Source organism: Fusarium mangiferae (assembly GCF_900044065.1).
Source record: "Fusarium mangiferae strain MRC7560 genome assembly, contig: FMAN_scaffold014, whole genome shotgun sequence".
Taxonomy (NCBI): domain Eukaryota; kingdom Fungi; phylum Ascomycota; class Sordariomycetes; order Hypocreales; family Nectriaceae; genus Fusarium; species Fusarium mangiferae.
The window spans coordinates 1,283,312-1,303,034 of NW_024573934.1; the positions used below are offsets into that span (position 1 = coordinate 1,283,312).

Below are 19,723 nucleotides of genomic sequence, written 5' to 3' on the forward strand. Positions count from 1 at the left end.
GAGCCTTGAGTACCTTTATAGGCATAATGAATACATCCCAAGATGTTTATGGTGAGTTTAGGCTAGTATGGATTTCACGTCGATGGAAAAGGTAACTCTGGCAACGTAAGTAGCCGGGACACTCGCGGGCAGAGCTCTCTATTGGTCGCACATTCTTATACTTGAGACTTGTAACAATGAATCACCTGGGGCTGACAATACACACTCAACCCCCGTCGGCCCCATTCTCCGCCAACGCCACTCTCCTTATGACCAGCTAGATGAGCTTGGGGCAAAGGCTTCTCAAAGCTGTTGATCCAGATTGTGCCAGCCTCAATGCGGTCTGCTAACCGCTGTGCATGGTCAACATCCTTTGACCAGACAGCTCCTCCAAGACCAGATAGCGTGTTGTTGGCTCGCTTGATAACTTCGTCTTCAGTCTTCCACTTCATCAATGGAACGATGGGGCCTGTAACAATATTAATCACTTATCGAGATGATTGAGTTTGTAAATCTTACCGAAGGCTTCATGCGTAACGACGAGAGCGTCATCGGGAGGATTGTCGATAATCGCAGGCTTGATGACGAAGCTGTCCCCACTGTCATTTGGCTTCTCGCCCAGCGCGAAACAGTGTCCGTTCTCGATTGAATCTTGGAAGAAGCCCTTCACGATGCTGTACTGCATCTCGTTCTGAATAGGGCCCAGCATAATACCGGGCTCGAGGGTTGACGTAGGTGCTACCTTCCATTCCTTGACCGTGTTGACCATTGTCTCTAAGAACTCATCGTAGATATCTTCGTGGACAAAAACGCGCTTACTAGCCACGCAAAGCTGGCCTGAGTTCATAAAAGATCCTATTGCCACTTGCGGGGCCACGATCTTTGGATCGACATCTGGGCAGACAATACTCGCGCTGTTGCCTCCAAGCTCTAGTGTGACGGGCTTTAGAAGATTTCCGGCCACCTGTGCAATCTTCTTTCCTGTGGCAGTAGAGCCAGTGAAAGTAATCTTATCAACTCCTGGATGCTGACAAAGTGCAGGTCCCAGCTTGTCGTCGCCGTTGAGGGCTTGGAGAACACCCGCCGGAAAAACACCTTGCAGTAGTTCGACGACCTTCAAGATGGAGTAGGGAGTGAAAGGCGAGGGCTTCACAATGATTGTGTTACCAGTTATGAGGGCTGCGGCGACCTTGGCGATGGAGAGGACCAAGGGATAATTCCAAGGACAGATAGCTGCGATGACACCCAGTGGCTTCTCTCGGATCGTCAATCGTAGTTCGTCGTCATCTTGGATCACTTGCTCTTGAAGTGGCTCCTGATTCGCTGTGCTTTATTAGAGCAGCTTTCCTCTTGGCGAAGACCTAACCTACCATTAAACTGTAAGAAGTTGATCGAATGCTCAACTTCGAGAGTGGCAAATTGGATCTGCGACGGTCAGAACTGTTGAGGTAGCCCAAGTAAAGGTGCCACTCACAGGCTTTCCTCCTTCCTTTGTGATCAGCTGCGCCAATGCAGGTTTATGATAAATCAAGACATCTCGCGCATCAAGTAGGGCATTCTGTCGCTCGGACCAGGGCGTCTTAGACCACTGTGCGAAGGCAGTTTTGGCTGCAGAAATTGCATTCTCGATGTCGTCAGACGATGCAACTGGGACATCCCAAAGCTTTTGTCTCGTCGAAGGATCTGTTCCCTGTGTCACCTTTCCATTGACGGAAGCGCCGTTAACAGTATTAACAAATGAGGTAAAATCTTCCATGTTGACGTTGAAACCTGAGTGTTAGCGTGACGTATGGCTCGCAACTGAGATGGTACTTGTGACTTAACACACCGAAGCATGAATTAAATATTAAGATAACCCACTTGATTCTAAACATGAATGAAGTACCGGATGAGAGTTCGGCAGTTGGCGCGGGACTTCAAAATGCGGAGATCATTCTTGAAGAAGTCAAGTCGGAGGGGAAGATAGCTTCCCCAAGTTCCCCAACCGAGGCTACTAACGGGATCCCACATGAACTATGATTGTTTCAGCTTAGCTGATAGATACAGTACCTGTTTTTGGGTCACCAGATCTCAATAACAGATAAGAATGATTACTGCTTGCATGAGGTCGGCTATTGAGCATCCTGAACTGCCGTGTCTTAACAGCGAGATTAGGAAGTAAAGAGGGCGTCCTTCTTAGCTATAGATATTATAGCTAGAAATAGCCTTAATTAATAATTACGTTTCTAATAAATATATAAGCTTATATCTTAAGAAGAATTTTTAATAATATTAAATCAAAAGGCTAAAATAGAAAATTAAAGTATTATTTTAAGTCAATAGACCTTATAGGTAAGCTAATAGCTTATATCGCGTGCCTCACATAGGATTAAGCACTACTCACGCTGTGGAGTCAGTATCTGGTATCTTATGACATAACAGACACCTGGGTGATTTTCTGTTTATGACGTCTCTATCGCGAAGGTGGTAGTTAATGTTTTCTGCTGGCAGTTCATGATTTATAAACAGCTCGGGTGGGATAATTTAGAGTTTAGAGTCAATCGGTGGAGATGCGGGGGTGATATTTGCGGGGGATACGTACCAGGAGGGAGGGTTGACACGCTATCTCGACATCAAGCCTAATGGATCGGTCACCGAAGCTCTGTATAATAGCCTCAATTCCATGCCATTATATACCAGACGCTGGCATGAATGAGCCTTGATGCAAAGTTTTCTCTCGGAAAATAGATTGGCCTTCGGGCTCCATTACTCCGAGATGCAAGTCATCATTCCCGAGAGACAACTTGGCAAGGCTGCCTACAGCCTGATTTTCCATTGTCTCTGAGTGGTGAAAGATAAGCCACAAATATGCAAAGGCCGCAGAACGAGTGCGTAAGCGTCAGATTGTCCCTCAGCATCGTCCTTTAGGCATCCAAAATCGTTACTTAACCGGTCTTGTTCGTTTGATTTGGTTGTTGTGAGTCCCACATACCAAGACCAGTACGAGAGTACATCTGTCAGTCTGCGCGCGGCTGAAGTCAACAGGAAATCCATCTCTATGCCGCAACAAAGTGAAACTAGACCATTCCTAGATGATCTGGATGATTTCATTGACATGGCCCGAGAGATTGTCGATGTAGCACCAGCAGATGACCCTGATCGCATCATCTGGCTTCACGAGCTAGGGAATGCTCTACGTCGTCGATTTACCGCTACTGGGGTACTCGCTGATCTGGAGGGTTCGATCAAGCTTGGGCAAGAAGCAATCGATACCGCTCCGATCAATTACATTCACCGAGGCGTTGTCATGGATAGCCTTGGTGTTAACTTGGCGATTCGATTCGACCAAACAGGATCACTAGCTGATCTCGAAGGAGCTATTCAAGTCGCACGCCAAGCGATTGACGTGGCAGTAGACTCAGATGATTCCAGAGCCTCTCGGCTGATGCACTTGGCAAATCACCTAGGAGAGCGCTACAAGCGAACAGGGTCCTCTATAGATCTTGAAGAGGCAATAGAAGTGGCTCAGTCAGCCGTCGACCTGACTCCTCTTGATAGCCCCAAGAGACCAGCGCGACTTAATACTCTGGCAAACCAGCTACACCAACGATATGGAAGAACAGGGTCTCTTGCAGAGCTCAACAAAATTATTGACATCTGTCGTGGGATCGCCAAAGCTGGCGGAGAGGAACCAAACGATCAAGCTCTCTTGAAGTCCAACCTTGCTGGTCACCTTGGAGATCGCTACCTCAGGGCAGGCGACACAAATGACCTTGATGAAGCAATTCAACTCACACAAGAGGCGTTGAACTCCTTACCACAAGGCCATGCAGATGTTCATGGTCTTTCGAATAACCTCTCCATCTGGCTTGTGAAACGGTATATTCGAAATCGAGAAGCGAATGACGTTGAAGAGGCTATCAAGATGGGGCACAAATCCATTACTGTCGCTCAACCAGGAAACCCCAGTCTTGCTCAATACATGAACAATCTTGCAGACTGTTACTGGAACCGCCACACCTTGACCAATTGCATGGATGATTTTGACGCTGCCGTAAATCTCTATCGGTCTGCTATGGACCACTCTAACTCCAACATCCAAACAAGAATTTCAGCTGGAAAGTTTCTCTTTGAGACGTACGCACATGCCTCTCAATGGCAGCATGCTCTTAGTGCTTCTCAGGCAACCTTCGGCCTATTGCCGCAACTGACCCCGAGGTCGCTTGGCTTCGTCGACAAGCAACGTATGCTCAGTCGAATAGTAGACCTTGCTCGCGATACCGCAGCTGTGGCGCTTCACGCTGGCGAAAAGCCCTTTTTTGCACTAAGCGTACTTGAGAAAGGTCGCGGAGTAATTGCCTCAGCAGTTGAACAGATCCGTGTGGATGCTATCGAACTAGAAGAGATTCATCCTGATCTCGCAGAACGATTCCTGGAACTTAGCCAGATTCTCGATAAGCCCATTCAAGGTGGCAATTCGATCTCAGCTCAAGCCATTGCAAACAACCGAGACGAGGCAAGTGTCGAATTAGACAGTCTCATTCTGGAGATTCGGAAACATCCGGGGTTCAGTGCCTTTCTGGAATCGTCAAACGAAGATGACATCCGAGCGGTGGCCAGTCTAGGACCTATCGTGGTTGTCAACCTCAGCAAATTTCGGTGTGACGCGATTCTTGTCGAGACACATCAAATTAGATCATTATCGCTGCCCAATTTGACCAATGACAAGATGAACGAGAAAGAGAGTCAGAATTCGTTAACTAGCCCTTCCATGCTGCAATGGCTTTGGGATGTAGCCGCCAACCCTATTCTCCAGGCACTTGGTATTCAAGGCCCTCCACCAGGTGATGACTGGCCTCACATCTGGTGGATTCCAACTGGCAGACTGAGTAGGCTCCCATTCCACGCCTTTGGACATCATTATCTAGGGTCAACTCAGACAGTACTGGATAGAGTGATCTCATCGTACAGCTCATCCATCCAAGCCCTTATCAACGGCCGAAAGATTCGTTCAGATTCAGTCCAAGAAAAAGCTGTTTTAGTAGCCATGGAAGACACCGCTGCTCAGATAAAGCTTCCATTTGTCAAAGAAGAGGTCTCAGCTATCGTCAAAATCTGCAAGTCAATGAACCTCGAGTCTCGCGTTCCCAAGCAGCACAAGCAGGCTGTCTTGGAAGAGCTTCAAAACTGCAAAGTCTTTCATTTTGCTGGTCATGGCAAGACGGATGGCAACCCTTCTCAAAGCGGACTGCTTCTGACCGATGGCATATTGACAGTATCTGAACTTATGGATATCAACCTTCGGAAACATGCTCCGTTCTTGGCATATCTTTCCGCTTGTGGGACAGGTCAGGTTGGAGGAGATGCTTTCTTCGATGAGAGCATTCACCTGATCAGCGCATGTCAGCTAGCGGGTTTTCGCCATGTAATTGGTACGCTCTGGGAAGTCAGCGATAAGTCATGTGTTGAAATATCACAGACTGTGTACGAGTCGATAAGAGATGAAGGGTTCTTAGACAGGTCTGTTTGCAAGGGTCTGCACAAAGCTATGAGGCAGCTCCGAGACAAGTGGTTAAGTGCACCGGAGCAGCGCCTGGATCGGATGGTCGGCGGCGAGAGAGAAGGGACATTGTCAAGAGACATTCTTTCTTGTGTCGAGGGTGATGAAAATATGGAGAAACTTGTCTGGGTCCCCTTTGTCCATTTTGGCGGATAAGGCACAGCCACGAGGAGACACGGTGGAGATATGAACGGTTTCTTATAAGTTCTGTCAATTACCATGATATTATCGCGATATGAAGGTAAGGCTCTCTTTGTATTCTTGCTCAAATTTCGGTAGCTCCAGTTTGATCGTAAATAACAAGCTAAGCAATCATCCAACTGAAGATGTGCCCGACCTGTCGAACGTCACACCTTTATGTAAAGGTTGCTCAGGGTTTAAATCTATCCTATATGTCTCAGATCTCTGTATCTGCACCTAAGATGACGATTGCGCCGCTGTTGTGCTTTCACTACGGGTATGAGGCTCCAGAGGAAATGTTTGCAACTCAGGCGTCACGCCACCGTACACTCGCTCCCATCTCGAGGCAAGTGCCGCAGGCGTCTCCCATGCATACTCAGGATCACGAAGCCATATTCGGAGCAGATGTCTCCTGCACGTGGTGTTTCCATCAGTTTCTGATCTCAATATCGCAACTTACAAGACAGGGGAATGCACTCACTGTTTATCCTTGGTATCGGTGAAACCGTCACGGGCATGGAAAATGGCCACATTGTTTACGTACTGCATGTCTCCCTTCTCAAAATTAGTAGATACACCGAATCTCTCTCCCAGAAAGTGTAGCGTGTCGAGAGCTTCGGCCTGGGCCTCAGTGATAGGTGGTAGATGTTTGCCACGAGGTATCTCTCCAAAGCCGACATAGTAGCGCCGTCCATACTGAAGAAGGATTCTATCAGGGGTCTTCCCATCGGCGCTGGCAGGCAGATAATGGATTAGTGGGCGGCTCATGAACTTGTCGGTATCGTTGACCGTCTTTGTGAAACTGTACAGCCGAATGCAATCAGTAACGTAGTCTCCTCGTTGTGGATTGGCACATCAGGACATTTGACGTACAGTTCTGCGTCCCAGCGTTCGCTTAGAGTGTGAATGAGATCTGGCCGTGTGGCAGCAATGTGATTATACACACGCCATGTGCTAGCCAAGCGACTGGCACCTCCTTCAGCGGCCGTGGAAAGGGCAAAAAGAGAAACTATATCTCCAGAGTCGGTGTGGAAGACCTGCTTGTCAGCAGTGTAGGCAGGTGTTCCAATCTTGATCTTGGTCTTGTCCCTAGACTCGCCGAGACCAGAGCGAACGTCCTTGATATGTCCAATCACGACATCAGCGCGCTCGCCTTGGAAGTAAGCATCCTGGCGGCCACGTATCGAGCCTATGTGGGAGGAAACTCCGGCGTATATGATGATGTTCTCTTCACGGGAGTACCGATCAACGTCTAAGCCTCTAATGACAAAGAAACCATGTACGAAGTGTAGTTCGCGAGATAAACGGCGCAGCTCGCCATGTAGCGTGGGGAGGGGAAAGGTCTCTTGTGTGATATAGCCCTTGGAGATGTTGAGGGCTATTTCTCGGCATCCTGTCAGTCATAGTACACCAAGCCATATACTAGAAAATACCGACATTTAAAGTGTGCAAGGGCCTTGTCAATTTCCTCTAGTTGATCAACCGAAAGAACATACGTCCAGTCATACTTCTGGGCAAGAGTCTCTCCGTCCCAAACGAGGTCTCCCTTGAGCTCCTTGGGGAATCCCTCGGGAAGAGATTTAGTGAGAGCCTCTGTCTGGGTCCGTCGAGCTACACGCGCTTGGTGTTTGTCCCAATCGGGGTGGTAGGAGATATCTGGTTGACCAGGTGGGGGTAAAGCAGCAGGCGTGATACCAAAGGTTGGGGCGGACGCAGGGGGGAGAGCAGAGATAGTAGCTGTGGCGGCCATGGTAGCTTGAACAATAACGTCTGAATGAGGTTTGGTATCAAGGGTGAATAAAATGGTCTACTCGCTTGGTTATATTTTGTATATAAAGTGATAGTGCTGTCAGGTTTATAAGAACTGGGTGCACTCTGGTGGCGGATCGGCGAAACGCCAAACAAAGCGAGGGGGTTATATCACGCCATTCACCAGACAAGGACGTGGCATGGCCAACAAATTTCCCAAGAAGGAAATAAATAAATACATAAAGTAACTATATATCTCGCTTACACAAATGAATCGTGTCGTGATAAAGCAAAGCGGCTATCATGATTGACGTTGACTAAAAGACGAACTCGGTCCTATTTGTTTACCCCTCAAACTGCATCACGACTATGCTAGGTTATAAGCACGCCATATAGTAGATCACCACTCATTGGACAATCATTAGACAACTCCTTCCCGCGGGAGATACTACCAACACATCAATAAACGACACCCGTAATGTTGCTCAGATATACCCGCGGGAGTCAATGGAGGCTTCATGACCTAACAACAGCTCGGTCAATTATAATATCACAGATGGCGCAACTCTGTGACTTTAGCACGCTTATTTGCGTTCCTTGTACTTTAAGCCCAAATATCAATGGCGTAACTTTAAACTTAACCTTAATGGGGATAAAACGGCTAATTTAGACACTCTCTTAGTCAAGGGTCGTTACTTCCAGCCTGAGCCGTGATGTTATGTAACGATGATGCTGGAGCCACAACAGACGGGCTCTTGGCGATCAGGGCGGATCTGAACGATACAAATGCTCTCGTTCCTCGTTCAGCCCAACCGAACTTGTCATATTACACGCATTTACATCTTGCTTGACAGCCGAGCATGGGACTGCCCTTTAGTCCAAAGTCACAGGCTACTAGCCATGCTGTTCCAGAGCACCCACAGTCGGACTCCGAGGCTTCCATCATTCGTAATGGCGATCTTGCATATGTACGCCAAACAGCTAGAAATGGCGCTTCGGGATACCAGGAGGCTGTCGGCGCTCCTGTCGAAACAAGATCGCCGTTGGGATACCACGTCAACTGGCTGACTATAATCTTCCTAAACCTCAATCACATGGTCGGCACCGGCATCTTTTCCACGCCAGCTACCATCCTACGCCTCACGGGCTCAGTCGGTCTAGCTCTCGTCTACTGGGTCATTGGATTTCTTTTGGCTGTCGCCGGACTCGCCGTCCACATGGAGTTCACCAGTTACTTCCCCAACCGCAGCGGGTCCGAGGTTGTATGGCTTGAGCAGGGCTTCCCCCGACCCAAGCACCTTTTCCCTGTCGCCTTCGCTGTCCAATCTGCACTGCTGTCCTTCAGCAGCAGCAACGCGATTGTCCTCTCCAACTACCTCTGGCGTATTGTTGGCCGAGATCCTGGTCCCTGGGAACTCAAGGGCGTTGCTATTGCAGCTTACACGCTAGCCGTCATTACTGTTATCGCTCATAACAGGTATTCACTATGGGCGATCAACGTTATCGGTGCCTTGAAGCTGCTTCTGCTACTCTTCATCTCCATCTCGGGACTTGTCATCCTCGCAGGCCATTTCGGCCGGATTGAGAACCCGGGCATTAACTTCCGCCATGGTTTTCAAGGCACTACATCGAGCGGTTACAGTCTATCTCAGGCCATGGTCAACATCACATTTGCCTTCTCAGGTTGGCAAAACGCTTTCAGCATGGCAAATGAGATCAAGAATCCCATCCCCACCTTGAAAAAGAATGCCACCGCTTCCTTGCTCATTGTCTTCTCTCTATACTTCCTCTGCAACGTCGCCTACTTTGCCGCAGTCCCCAAGGACATCTTTCTAGAATCTAAAGAGCTGGCCGCTGCAGTTTTCTTTCGGACGGCTTTTGGATCATCCGCTGAATCTGCCCTGAACTTTTGTGTCCTCCTGAGCTCCTTTGGTAACCTTCTCGCTGTCCTTATCAGTCAGTCCCGTCAGATTCGCGAGATTGCGCGTCAAGGCGTCCTTCCATGGACAGAATTCTGGGTCTCAACTAAACCTTTTGGCACTCCCATCGGCCCATATCTCCTCAAATGGGGCTTCACCTTTCTGATGATCGTCGCTCCCCCAGCAGGTGACGCCTTTCAGTTCGTTGTCTCTCTCAAGACGTACCCAGACGCCATTTTTCACGCTGCCATGGGCGTTGGCCTTCTACTAATCCGCCGCCGCCGCTCTCGATCGGGTACTCCCAGATCCGACTTCCGAGCATGGTGGGCTCTTGTTATACTTTACCTCTTGGCCCAGGCCTTTCTGCTCGTCATGCCCTGGATTCCACCAGAGGGCGGCATTTATGCCGGAACAGTTAGCTTGTGAGTACTGCCTTCAGATCCAATTAAGATCAATTACCAACAACAAGTCGCAGCCTATGGTGTACCTACATGATTGTCGGAATCGGAATCATGGCCGTTTGCGGTATCTATTACTACGTTTGGATGAAGGTCCTCCCACGCTGGGGTAACTACAGCATTCGATCCCAAGCAATATCCGTGGACGACAATGGCGCGAATATACATCGCCTTTTGCGGGTACCCAATTCTGATGTGGCTCAGTGGGATGCTACCCATGACGATCTTGGCCGCGATTTACCACCTCAGCAGATAATTAGTAGCAACAATAGTAGCTCTGAGAAGTAGTATCAGTAACTATCAGAATAAGAGGCTCATGGGAATGTACATAGGTAGCATCGGAATATGGACCATTTTAAGAGTCCTGCCCTGTCAGCCTGACCGTTCCAAGCCGATGCAGGCGACCCACTTGTCTCAGGCATCCAAGTAACAAGTTGAGGACAGAACCAACACACCAATGACGAGGGGAGGCCGCCATGATTTTGCAAGTCCTTTTCTTCCATAATTATCTCGCGCATAACCCATTCATATACACTCCTTTCCTGCTTCGACTTTCACCAAGACCCTCCTGCCCATTCGAACAAAAGATGCTGCCGCCTCCCCCTGCACCGCTGTCTTTCCGAGCCCCCTCGGCTGGTGACCGCTCAACTCCACAAGCGCCAGTTGTTTCTGAGAGCGGCCCCACTGGAGGCCTGTTGCTTGAGTTGATCAAGCATAATGGCGCACCATTCAACGATCACTGGGCATACTTTGTCCGATCTAGCTCGAGTCCGTCAGTTGGTATCGTGTATGAGGCTATTGGCGATGTCCGCAGCGGATTCCAACGCCAGATTCGTAGGAACCATGACCTGACTCACGATCCACCTTCATCTCGAATTTCACTCCAGTGGCTTCAAGGCAAGTTTGTCGACCAAGAGTTGATGCTTCGTGGCCAAGGGTCAATGCCTATGTGCATCCTTGAGGAAAGCCTACATAAGGTCAAGGTGCCCGAGAAGACATTAAATGACACTACTAAGGAAGTAAGTGTTTCGCCTTTGATCATGCCTATCAGAGGGATTATAGTGGCAAATTTTTGGCTAACGCATTGACTATCCATAGGAAGCCCCCAAGAAAAGAATCGTACAAAGGAACTGCCAAACATGGATGGTTGAGTCAGCGGATCAACTGGTCACGGATGGCATTCTCTCCTCAGATGTCGCTGCCTATCTTCATGCCACGAAGCAAGTCTAAACAGTTGCCATGATATCACACTTTATCGGGTGAATTTTCTCATATTTGCCATCAAGATATTAATCTGAAGAACAATCGATACTAGCCAGAGTGGATTTACAATTCAGAGGAGCTTCAATTCTAGACTAAGCCGTAGATCCTTTTGCTCCAAGTCGCCATCACTAGTCATATTTACTGATGGCTGACGTGTGAAGTGGTTGTAAATATTCCATGATGATCCTCTTCATAGCGAAACCTAAGGAGTCCGTTCTACTGGTCCGACGGAGCTGAGAAGGTGATGACAGTGAGCACGCGCCTGGTCTGACCACCATTAGATGAACCAAGAGAGGCGAGGTCACTTACTCTAACCTACGGCTCAATGTTGATCAATGGTCAAATAGATTTGCCTGGATAAGCACGTACTTGAATCAAAATCACAATGATATCCATAAATATATATATATATATATATGCGATAGACCCACAAACATGATGCAAGTTCAAGATTTTGGCGCCTACTATCACGAGCCAGCATCATGTCTACAACTTACAATCACACGCTATTCCTCTGGATCGGAGGCTACTTTCCAAAACGAATTGCCTATTACCTTCTCTCCAAGGGCATCTGCTCTTCTGTCGAGCAACTGTATGATGGAAAGACCAATGAAACCAATCTTAAAATAGTACCCATTACTTTCACTGGCGATAGCTTCGTTTCGGAAGACCCTGAAGAGCTCTTGCCATCCGGTAGCAAAGTGCCCGCACTCCGTCTTGATGATACCGAGAGTGGCAGATCAATCTGGATCCACGAGACGTGGAGCATCATTAACTATCTGGAAGAGGTATTTGACGAGAACAAGTACCGTCAAATGTGGGCTACGGATCCCATCGACAGAGCTATTCCTCAGGACGCCCTCAGCTACATCGCCCTGGCCACAGACGCCGGACGAATCTGGCTTATCAACTGCGCTCCATACATGGCTGCTTTTTGGAGCATCCCTGATTCTGAGCTCAGTCTCTCCGTCGGACGTCGCGCCCGACGGGAATTCGAAGGGCATTTCAAAACGCTGCAGGGTATGGCGGCTGACAATCTTGCTGCAACTGGTTGGCTTACGCCTGCGGCTGACGGAGGTCCGGGCATGGCTGACGTGATGCTCGCTGCGACGGTGAGACACACGGAGTTGAGCTGGAGTGAATTTATTTTGGAGGATGAGGGGCTTGGGAGGTTGAGGGAGTGGTATGAGAGGTTCAAGACAGTGGGGTTCTGGCATGAGTTGGAGGAGACGGGGCGATTTCCTGATAATGCGAAACGTGGTGAGGGATCCGTTCAGAAGTAGCTGATGAAATTGGATGGCAATATGCAGAGTACTTGACCTGGCTCAATAGAACTCCGTTAGTGAGCTCATCTTATGGTGTGAGCGATTGACTATGCTTTGCCAGGCGAAATACTGTCACAGTTAGATGCCTTCGCATCTGAGAGTCTCAGCACCCACTAAGCGTATGGGATACGGCATTTCTTTTATGGCACGCGCTATCTTTACTGACCCCGGTGCCCTGAACAAATGACATCAGGATGCTGGGTTCTAGGGCCCACCAAGGGTATCAAATGTCGAAGCTTTCCCCGCAGTTGAAGGGGGAGATTGCTTGTTGTCTTTTAGGCCATGATCCAATCGATATAAATAGGCACCTTCAATACGGTCTAGGTAACTTTACTACTTATATAAAAGAGCTATTATATTAGGTTATATATAACCTACTATATTAGCTTTAGTTAGTCTTAAGGGCTTAATTAATAAAAAAGGCAGTTAATAAAAAAAAGGCTAGATAATATAACTATTAAGAATTATTTAAAGTTAATAATACTATTATAATTTTATATAATTAAAAACCTATAAAAAATACTTACTTTATTATAGTAATTTATAACCTTACTGGCCTAGCTTAAAAAAGAGATCTTAACTATAAGTAAAAGTAAGGCTAAAAAAAAGATTAAGGTATTATTAAGTTAGTTTACTTTAAGTTAATTTTTTTATTTAATATTTAATAATATAATAAAATATATTTAAAAAAGTAATATAAAGAGCTTTTTAAAGTAATATATTAAATTCTAGCTTTAAGATATAATAAATTAAAGATTAAATAAAGTATTTCTTTAAAAGTTATAATATAAAAAAGGTAATAAAGAAGTTAAAAAATAAAAAGATTTAACTATTAAAGATTTCTTTTTTTTTAAGTTTATATATTAACTTAAAAAATTTTTTAAATATTTTTAAAATTTATTATAATTTAAATATTTCTTACCTTTTAAGTAATAAAGCTTTATTAAGTTAATATTATTAAGTTAGCTGCCTTAATTATAGTTTAAGTTTAAATATATTTAATTTAATTAAAAAGCCTTACTTTTTAATTAGCTAAAATCTTTTTTTTATTTTTTTTTATTTTTTTTCCTTATTATTAACCTAATAAGGCTATTAAACTTTTAACTTTCTATCTAAAGGCTTAAATAATAAGGCCCTTATAATAGGCCTATATTTTAAAGGTTAAAATTATATAAGGTTTATCTGCCTTAATAATATAATTACTATCTTAACTAAGCAGTATTAATACTGCCTATAGGTCCTTTAGTAGCTATATTAGCCTTCTTTCTTTACCCTACCTAAAAGATCTTAAATTAACCTTTTTAACTAAACTAAGTCTATTATAAAGTATATTCCCTAACCTATTAATTATAATTATTAATATTAATTATAGCTACTATTATAATATTATATAATAGCCTGCAGGCCAATTAGGCCTATTATATAATTAATTATAACCTTATTAATATAATTAAACTAGTGCTAGTAAAAGCTATAAGCTATAAATACTATAAGTTTTATATAATAGCTATAGCTATTAAAAAGAACTTTTTTTTAAAAAATTAATTTAATTTAATTAAAATAGCTATTTTTAACTATATCTTAATTAATATAATTAATTATATAAATTTAAATATTTCAAGTTATATAATATCTTTAAATTAGCTAGCTAAAGAGCTATTATAACTAAAGGACTTAAAAAAAGCTATAAGGTAAGGCAAGACCTTAATAACTAATTAGGCTACCTTTCTAGCTGCCTTTTTAGGCCTAAATTTAGCTAGCTATAAAAAGTGGCTATAAAATATAATTATTAAGGCTAAATATATACTTAACTTCTTCCTGCTTATATAAGGGTTAAGGATAAATATAAGGTAATAGTAAGGTTTAAAGGTTTAAAGAAATTAAGTTAACTTTTATATAAATTAATTAATAAAAGCTAAATTAATATTTATTAATTAAATATATATACTTAAGTATATAACTAATTAATTTTATATCTAAAAATAGATAAAGTAATATTAATAAAAAAATAGTAATTTAAATTAAAGAATCTTTTTTTTATAACCTTACTTTAAAGGTTTTATATTAACTTTTATAATATATTATACTTTAATTATTTAGTATACTTTAATAATAAGTTATTTAATTTAACTTTATATTAAAACTGCTAATAATATTATAGTTATATTATTATAATACTTTAAAGAAGTTTATAGCTATTTTAATATAATAAAGTATATTAAATAAAAGGCTATAATATAATAAATAAAATTAAATAAACTATTAATAAAAATAGCTATAATAAGCTATATAATAAAATAATAAAAATTATAATTATTTAAAAAGATATAAATAATATTAATTATATTAAGTTAATAGCCTTTAGTTATAAAATCCTTTTATTTATATAATCTCTTTATAAATAGAATTCTTTTATTATAAAGGCCTTTTTTATTAAAAAGCTAAAAGAACTTAATAAACTTAAAGAAAAAATACTTAAAGAGATATATTTAAGCTACAAAGAGCTAGTATTTATTAATATCCTTTATAGTAATATATATAATAAGTAATTTAAGGCTATTTAATTATAGGCTAAAAGTATATTAAAGAGAATTAAATTATTATAATAGGCTAGTTATAGTCTTAAACTATAAGAGTATAAAGATAAAGAGAATAGTATATTATAAAATTTAAGATAAAAGAGAGGTAATTATAGAGTTTAAAAGAAAAATATATTAAGTTTTATATAGATTTAAGCAGGCTATTAAAAGTTAAAGACTTAAAGTTATAATATTAATAAAGAAAAGAAAAAATAAATTATACTATATAGTATATAATTAATTTATAATTATAAAAACAAGCTAAATATTAATATATTATTAATATAAATAAAATAAAAACTATTTATATTAAAATTAACTATAAGCTTATTAAGTAATATCTTTTAAATATTTTTAATTAAATAAAAGTTAATTATAAATTTAATATATTATTAAAAAATTAAAAGGTAATTTTTATAATAATAAAAGAAATAAATAATACTAACTATAATTATAAGCTAAATATTATTATTATAATTAATAATAATTAAAATTAATAAATAAAAAAATATAAAGTTAATATTAATATTATTAAGTAAAATAAATTATAAAAAATAAATTTATATTAATTAGTATTTAATAATATATATATATATATATATATTTATTTTTTCCTTATTATTAGCCTATTAAGGCTATTAAGCTATTAACTTTATATATAAAGGCTTAAATAATAAGGCCCTTATAGTAGGCCTATATCTTTAAGGTTAAAATTATATAAAGTTTATTTACCTTAATAGCGCAATTACTGCCTTAACTAAGCAGTATTAATACTGCCTGTAGGTTTACCCCTTAGTAGCTATATTAGCCTTTTTCCTTTACCCTAGCTAAAAGAATACCAGGCCAAATTCATTACACTTCCACTTAAAGGTCAGTTAGACCCTAACTAAATAAGAGATTAAGCATAAACTTATAAATACATTTCTTAACTTAAATACCTATTAATTACAGCTATTAATAATAATTATAGCTATTAATATAATACCTACTATATATAAATAGCTTATAGCTATATAATTAGGCCTACTATATAACTAGCTATAATCTTAATATAGCTACTAGGCCTGCCTTATAAGAAGCTAATAGAAAAGAACTAAAAGAAATCCATATAATAGTAGCTACTATTAAAAAGAACTTTTTATTAAGGTATTAATTTAATTTAATTAAAATAGCTATTTTTAATTATAACTTAATTAAATTAATCTATTATATAGGCCCTTTTAGCCTAATTAATTTAACTTAAATTAATAATAAGCTATTAAATCTAAAGGACCTAAAAAGGGTCTTAAAGAAAGGTTATCCCTTTAAATTAAACCAGACTGCTTTCCTTATTGCCTTTATAGGTAACTTAAATATATATAAAAAGTGGCTTTTTAATATAGCTAAAAGGGTTATTATAGTAAAAGGGATACTGCTTTTAATATAAAGTATATTTATAAATAGAGTTTTAAGATAAAGGCAGGGTAATAGCAGGGTTTAAAGGTTTAAAGGAATTAAGTTAACTTTTATATAAGTTAGTTAGTAAAAGCTAAATTAATATTTACTAATTAATTATATATATTAGGGTATATAACTAATTAACTTTATATTTAAAAGTAAATAAAGTAATATTAATAAAGAAGTAGTAGTTTAAATTAGGGATTAATAATATATAAAAAGTTAAACTTATAGCTTTTAAGGTTATTAATACTTTAGGCTTATTATCGTTTTATAATAATATAAAAAAGTTTTAAATAGACTTTTAAATAAATAAAAATTTAATATTTAATAATTAACTATTTATTTATAAAGCTATATAATAGTATTTATTTAATTAGCTATTATTTTTACCTTTTTATAAAGTTATAATAACTTTTACTTTATAGTTATTTTAGACTTTTTAATTAATTTCCTTATTATTAAGTTATTTTTTATTTTTAATAATTAATAGCTTTAAAGATATTTAATCTTTATAGTAAATATAAAAACCTTATTAATTAGATAATTTATAAATAGAGTTAATTAAAAAGGTAATCTTTAAGTTAATAATAAATTAAAAGGAAAGTTATAAATTTATTAATATAAAGGATATATAATAAGTAATATAAAATATATAAATAAGGTTTTTAGAAAAAGTAAATAAAAAAGAAATAAAAACTTTTTTTAACTAACTACTTAAAGATAGTATATATACAGTCTTTTATAATAATTTAAATAAAAAATAAAAAAAAGACTTTTTTATTTAAAGTTTAAATATATAGTACTTAAAAATCTATAAATTAATTTAAAAATACAATAAAATAGTAAGTTTAACTTATAAAATAAAATTTGTAAATTTATTTTTCTATAAAGGCTTTTATTTTATTAAAAATATAATATTTTAATTTTATTATAAAGTTAAAAATATAAAGCTTTTAATATAGTTAATAAAATTAATAAAAAGATTAAAAATCCTTTATAGCTAAATTATATAAATTTAGGTAATTAACTTATTAATTTATAAAATTAATTAAAAGTTATATTTTTTTATTATATATTATAGAAATATATAAATAACTTTAATTTTTATAAATAATTTAATTTAATTTAAAAGTAAATCTTTAATTTAATTAGTTTTTTTATTAATATAATTACTTTAGTAATTACCTATTAATATAATTACCTTTTTATAATTATATCTTTAAATTAAAGTTATTATTAAATTAATAAAATATTAATTAAAAAGAGATTTATTAAAAAAAAACCTAAAAGATTTATTAATTATAAGGCACTTTTAATATAATTTATATATTTTTAAATAGCCTTAAAGCTAAAAATAATACTTTAGAAATTTAAAGTAAAATTAAATTTAATTAAAGATTTAATATTATAATAATAAAATTCCTTTTTAAAGAGGCTTATTTTAAAAGGTTTAACCTTAATTAACTTATTATATAGGCTAAAAAAAATATAATTTAAAGGTTAAAAGATAAGGTTTTTTATAATTAATATAACTTCTTTTTAATAGCTTTATTTTTTATTTATTAACTTTTTTTAATATTACCTTTTAAATTAAAAAGGCCTTATTACTTTTTACTTTTTATCTTTAAGATTTTTATTATATTTTCTTTAAAGAATAATATTATTATATTACTTTATTTCTTTAATATATATTAAATACTTTTCTTATTAATTTATTATAATTTTATCTCTTAAAACTTTAAAGTTATTAAAAAGATTATTTTATATTTAAGTAATTATTAACTATAGGTATTTCTTTTATATTTCTTTTAATATTAGCTTTTTTTTTAATAACTTTAGGAGATTCTATAGGCCTATATAGATATATATAATTAAGATTTATTTATATATATTATATTTAAGTAATAAAGAATATATTATTTAAAATTTCCTTTTAATTTAACTAAAGGTTAGTTTAATAATAATTTATAATTATAAGTAATATAAATTATATAGTTTCTTATTTATTTTAAGGTCTTTTTAATAATACCTTTTAGTTATTAAAATAATATTTAATATTAATATAAAAAATTAAAAGTTTTATATAAATATTAAAATTAATATTTTTAATATAAAATTTATTAATATATAATTTTAGGCTTTTTAATTAAGTATACTATAATAAAGAGGTATTATTAATTAATCCCTTATAGTTAATAAAGATATATAAAAAATTCTTATTAAGGTAAATAGTATAAAAGATATTTTAAGTTATTAAAGGTTTTTTATTATATTACTTTTTTTAAATTTCTTTAGAGATTTAAATTACTATATAAATATTATTTATAGTATTAATATAATTAAAAAAATACTAATATTTAAGCTTAATTATAGGCTTATAATATATTTTTATTAATTTTAATTAAATAATAAATATTTTATAAATATTAATAAAAGCTTTAGGATTTATTACTATTATTTAACATATAAAGCTTTAAGAGATATTAAAGTAATATATTACTATTTACTATATATAGCCTTAATTAATAATATATAAAAAAATTATTAGCTTTAAATATAAGCTTTATTAATTAAATCTCTTTATATTTATATTTATATTAATTTAATTAACTAATTAATAAAATTAAAACTTTATAATTTAAAACTTTTTTATAAATCTTTTTTTATAGCTCATTAATAACTTTTAATTAAATTTCCTTATTATAGTTAATTTATTTAAATTAATAATCTTTTAATAATTAAAAATAATAAAGAAATATAGTTTTTTTTAATTTCCTTAAGATTTAAAAGTTTTTATAATTAGCCTTATAATAAATAGGTTTTTTTTTTATTATATTTATTATTTAAGTTAATAGTATTATTATTATTATTATTATTAAAGGTATTATTAAGTATTTAGAGATTATTATAGCTAGAAATTAGCCTTATAGCCTTATATAGATTAAATAAAACTATATATTTATTTTTAATAAATAGTAAAATAAATAAATAGTAAAAAAGCAGCTAAAAAGTTATTATTTTAGTTTTATTTATTACTTACCTTTTTCTATTAAGTTTATAGTAAAATAAATATATTATATAAATACTAATTAAATTAGAAATCCTTTATTTATATAATTTATTACTAAAATTGGCTAATTTAAAAATAGCCTTTTATTTAGATTTTACAGACTATATTAAAGGTATCTATTTATATTAATTAAATTAAGGCCTTAGCGCTAATATAATATAATAGCCTATAATTAGTGTAATTTATATTAAACTAGTAGTATTATATAATTAAAATAGATTA

The 19,723-nt window shown here is 36.7% G+C and overlaps 6 protein-coding genes across 6 annotated transcripts; 4 read left to right on the top strand and 2 right to left on the bottom strand.

Moving 5' to 3' along the window:
- Nucleotides 1-155: 155 nt before the first annotated feature.
- Nucleotides 156-1,735, bottom strand: FMAN_14744 (uncharacterized protein; the record flags this gene model as incomplete). The annotated part of the gene is made up of 4 exons (XM_041822962.1): nucleotides 156-448; nucleotides 499-1,302; nucleotides 1,350-1,404; nucleotides 1,454-1,735. 4 exons carry the CDS (start codon nucleotides 1,733-1,735, stop codon nucleotides 156-158), a joined length of 1,434 nt encoding a protein of 477 aa, XP_041688590.1.
- A 1,281-nt stretch (nucleotides 1,736-3,016) lies between these two features.
- FMAN_14743 (uncharacterized protein) lies at nucleotides 3,017-5,674 on the top strand (the record flags this gene model as incomplete). Its single annotated transcript, XM_041822963.1, has 1 exon — nucleotides 3,017-5,674. One exon carries the CDS (start codon nucleotides 3,017-3,019, stop codon nucleotides 5,672-5,674), a length of 2,658 nt encoding a protein of 885 aa, XP_041688591.1.
- Nucleotides 5,675-5,935: 261 nt separating this feature from the next.
- On the bottom strand, nucleotides 5,936-7,448 carry FMAN_14742 (uncharacterized protein; the record flags this gene model as incomplete). Its single annotated transcript, XM_041822964.1, has 4 exons — nucleotides 5,936-6,110; nucleotides 6,180-6,500; nucleotides 6,572-7,076; nucleotides 7,136-7,448. The coding sequence occupies 4 exons, from the start codon at nucleotides 7,446-7,448 to the stop codon at nucleotides 5,936-5,938; spliced, it is 1,314 nt and encodes a 437-aa protein (XP_041688592.1).
- An 859-nt stretch (nucleotides 7,449-8,307) lies between these two features.
- Nucleotides 8,308-10,112, top strand: FMAN_14741 (uncharacterized protein; the record flags this gene model as incomplete). The annotated part of the gene is made up of 2 exons (XM_041822965.1): nucleotides 8,308-9,788; nucleotides 9,842-10,112. The coding sequence occupies 2 exons, from the start codon at nucleotides 8,308-8,310 to the stop codon at nucleotides 10,110-10,112; spliced, it is 1,752 nt and encodes a 583-aa protein (XP_041688593.1).
- Nucleotides 10,113-10,411: 299 nt separating this feature from the next.
- On the top strand, nucleotides 10,412-11,054 carry FMAN_14740 (uncharacterized protein; the record flags this gene model as incomplete). The annotated part of the gene is made up of 2 exons (XM_041822966.1): nucleotides 10,412-10,843; nucleotides 10,923-11,054. The coding sequence occupies 2 exons, from the start codon at nucleotides 10,412-10,414 to the stop codon at nucleotides 11,052-11,054; spliced, it is 564 nt and encodes a 187-aa protein (XP_041688594.1).
- A 515-nt stretch (nucleotides 11,055-11,569) lies between these two features.
- FMAN_14739 (uncharacterized protein) lies at nucleotides 11,570-12,370 on the top strand (the record flags this gene model as incomplete). Its single annotated transcript, XM_041822968.1, has 1 exon — nucleotides 11,570-12,370. One exon carries the CDS (start codon nucleotides 11,570-11,572, stop codon nucleotides 12,368-12,370), a length of 801 nt encoding a protein of 266 aa, XP_041688595.1.
- Nucleotides 12,371-19,723: the final 7,353 nt, after the last annotated feature.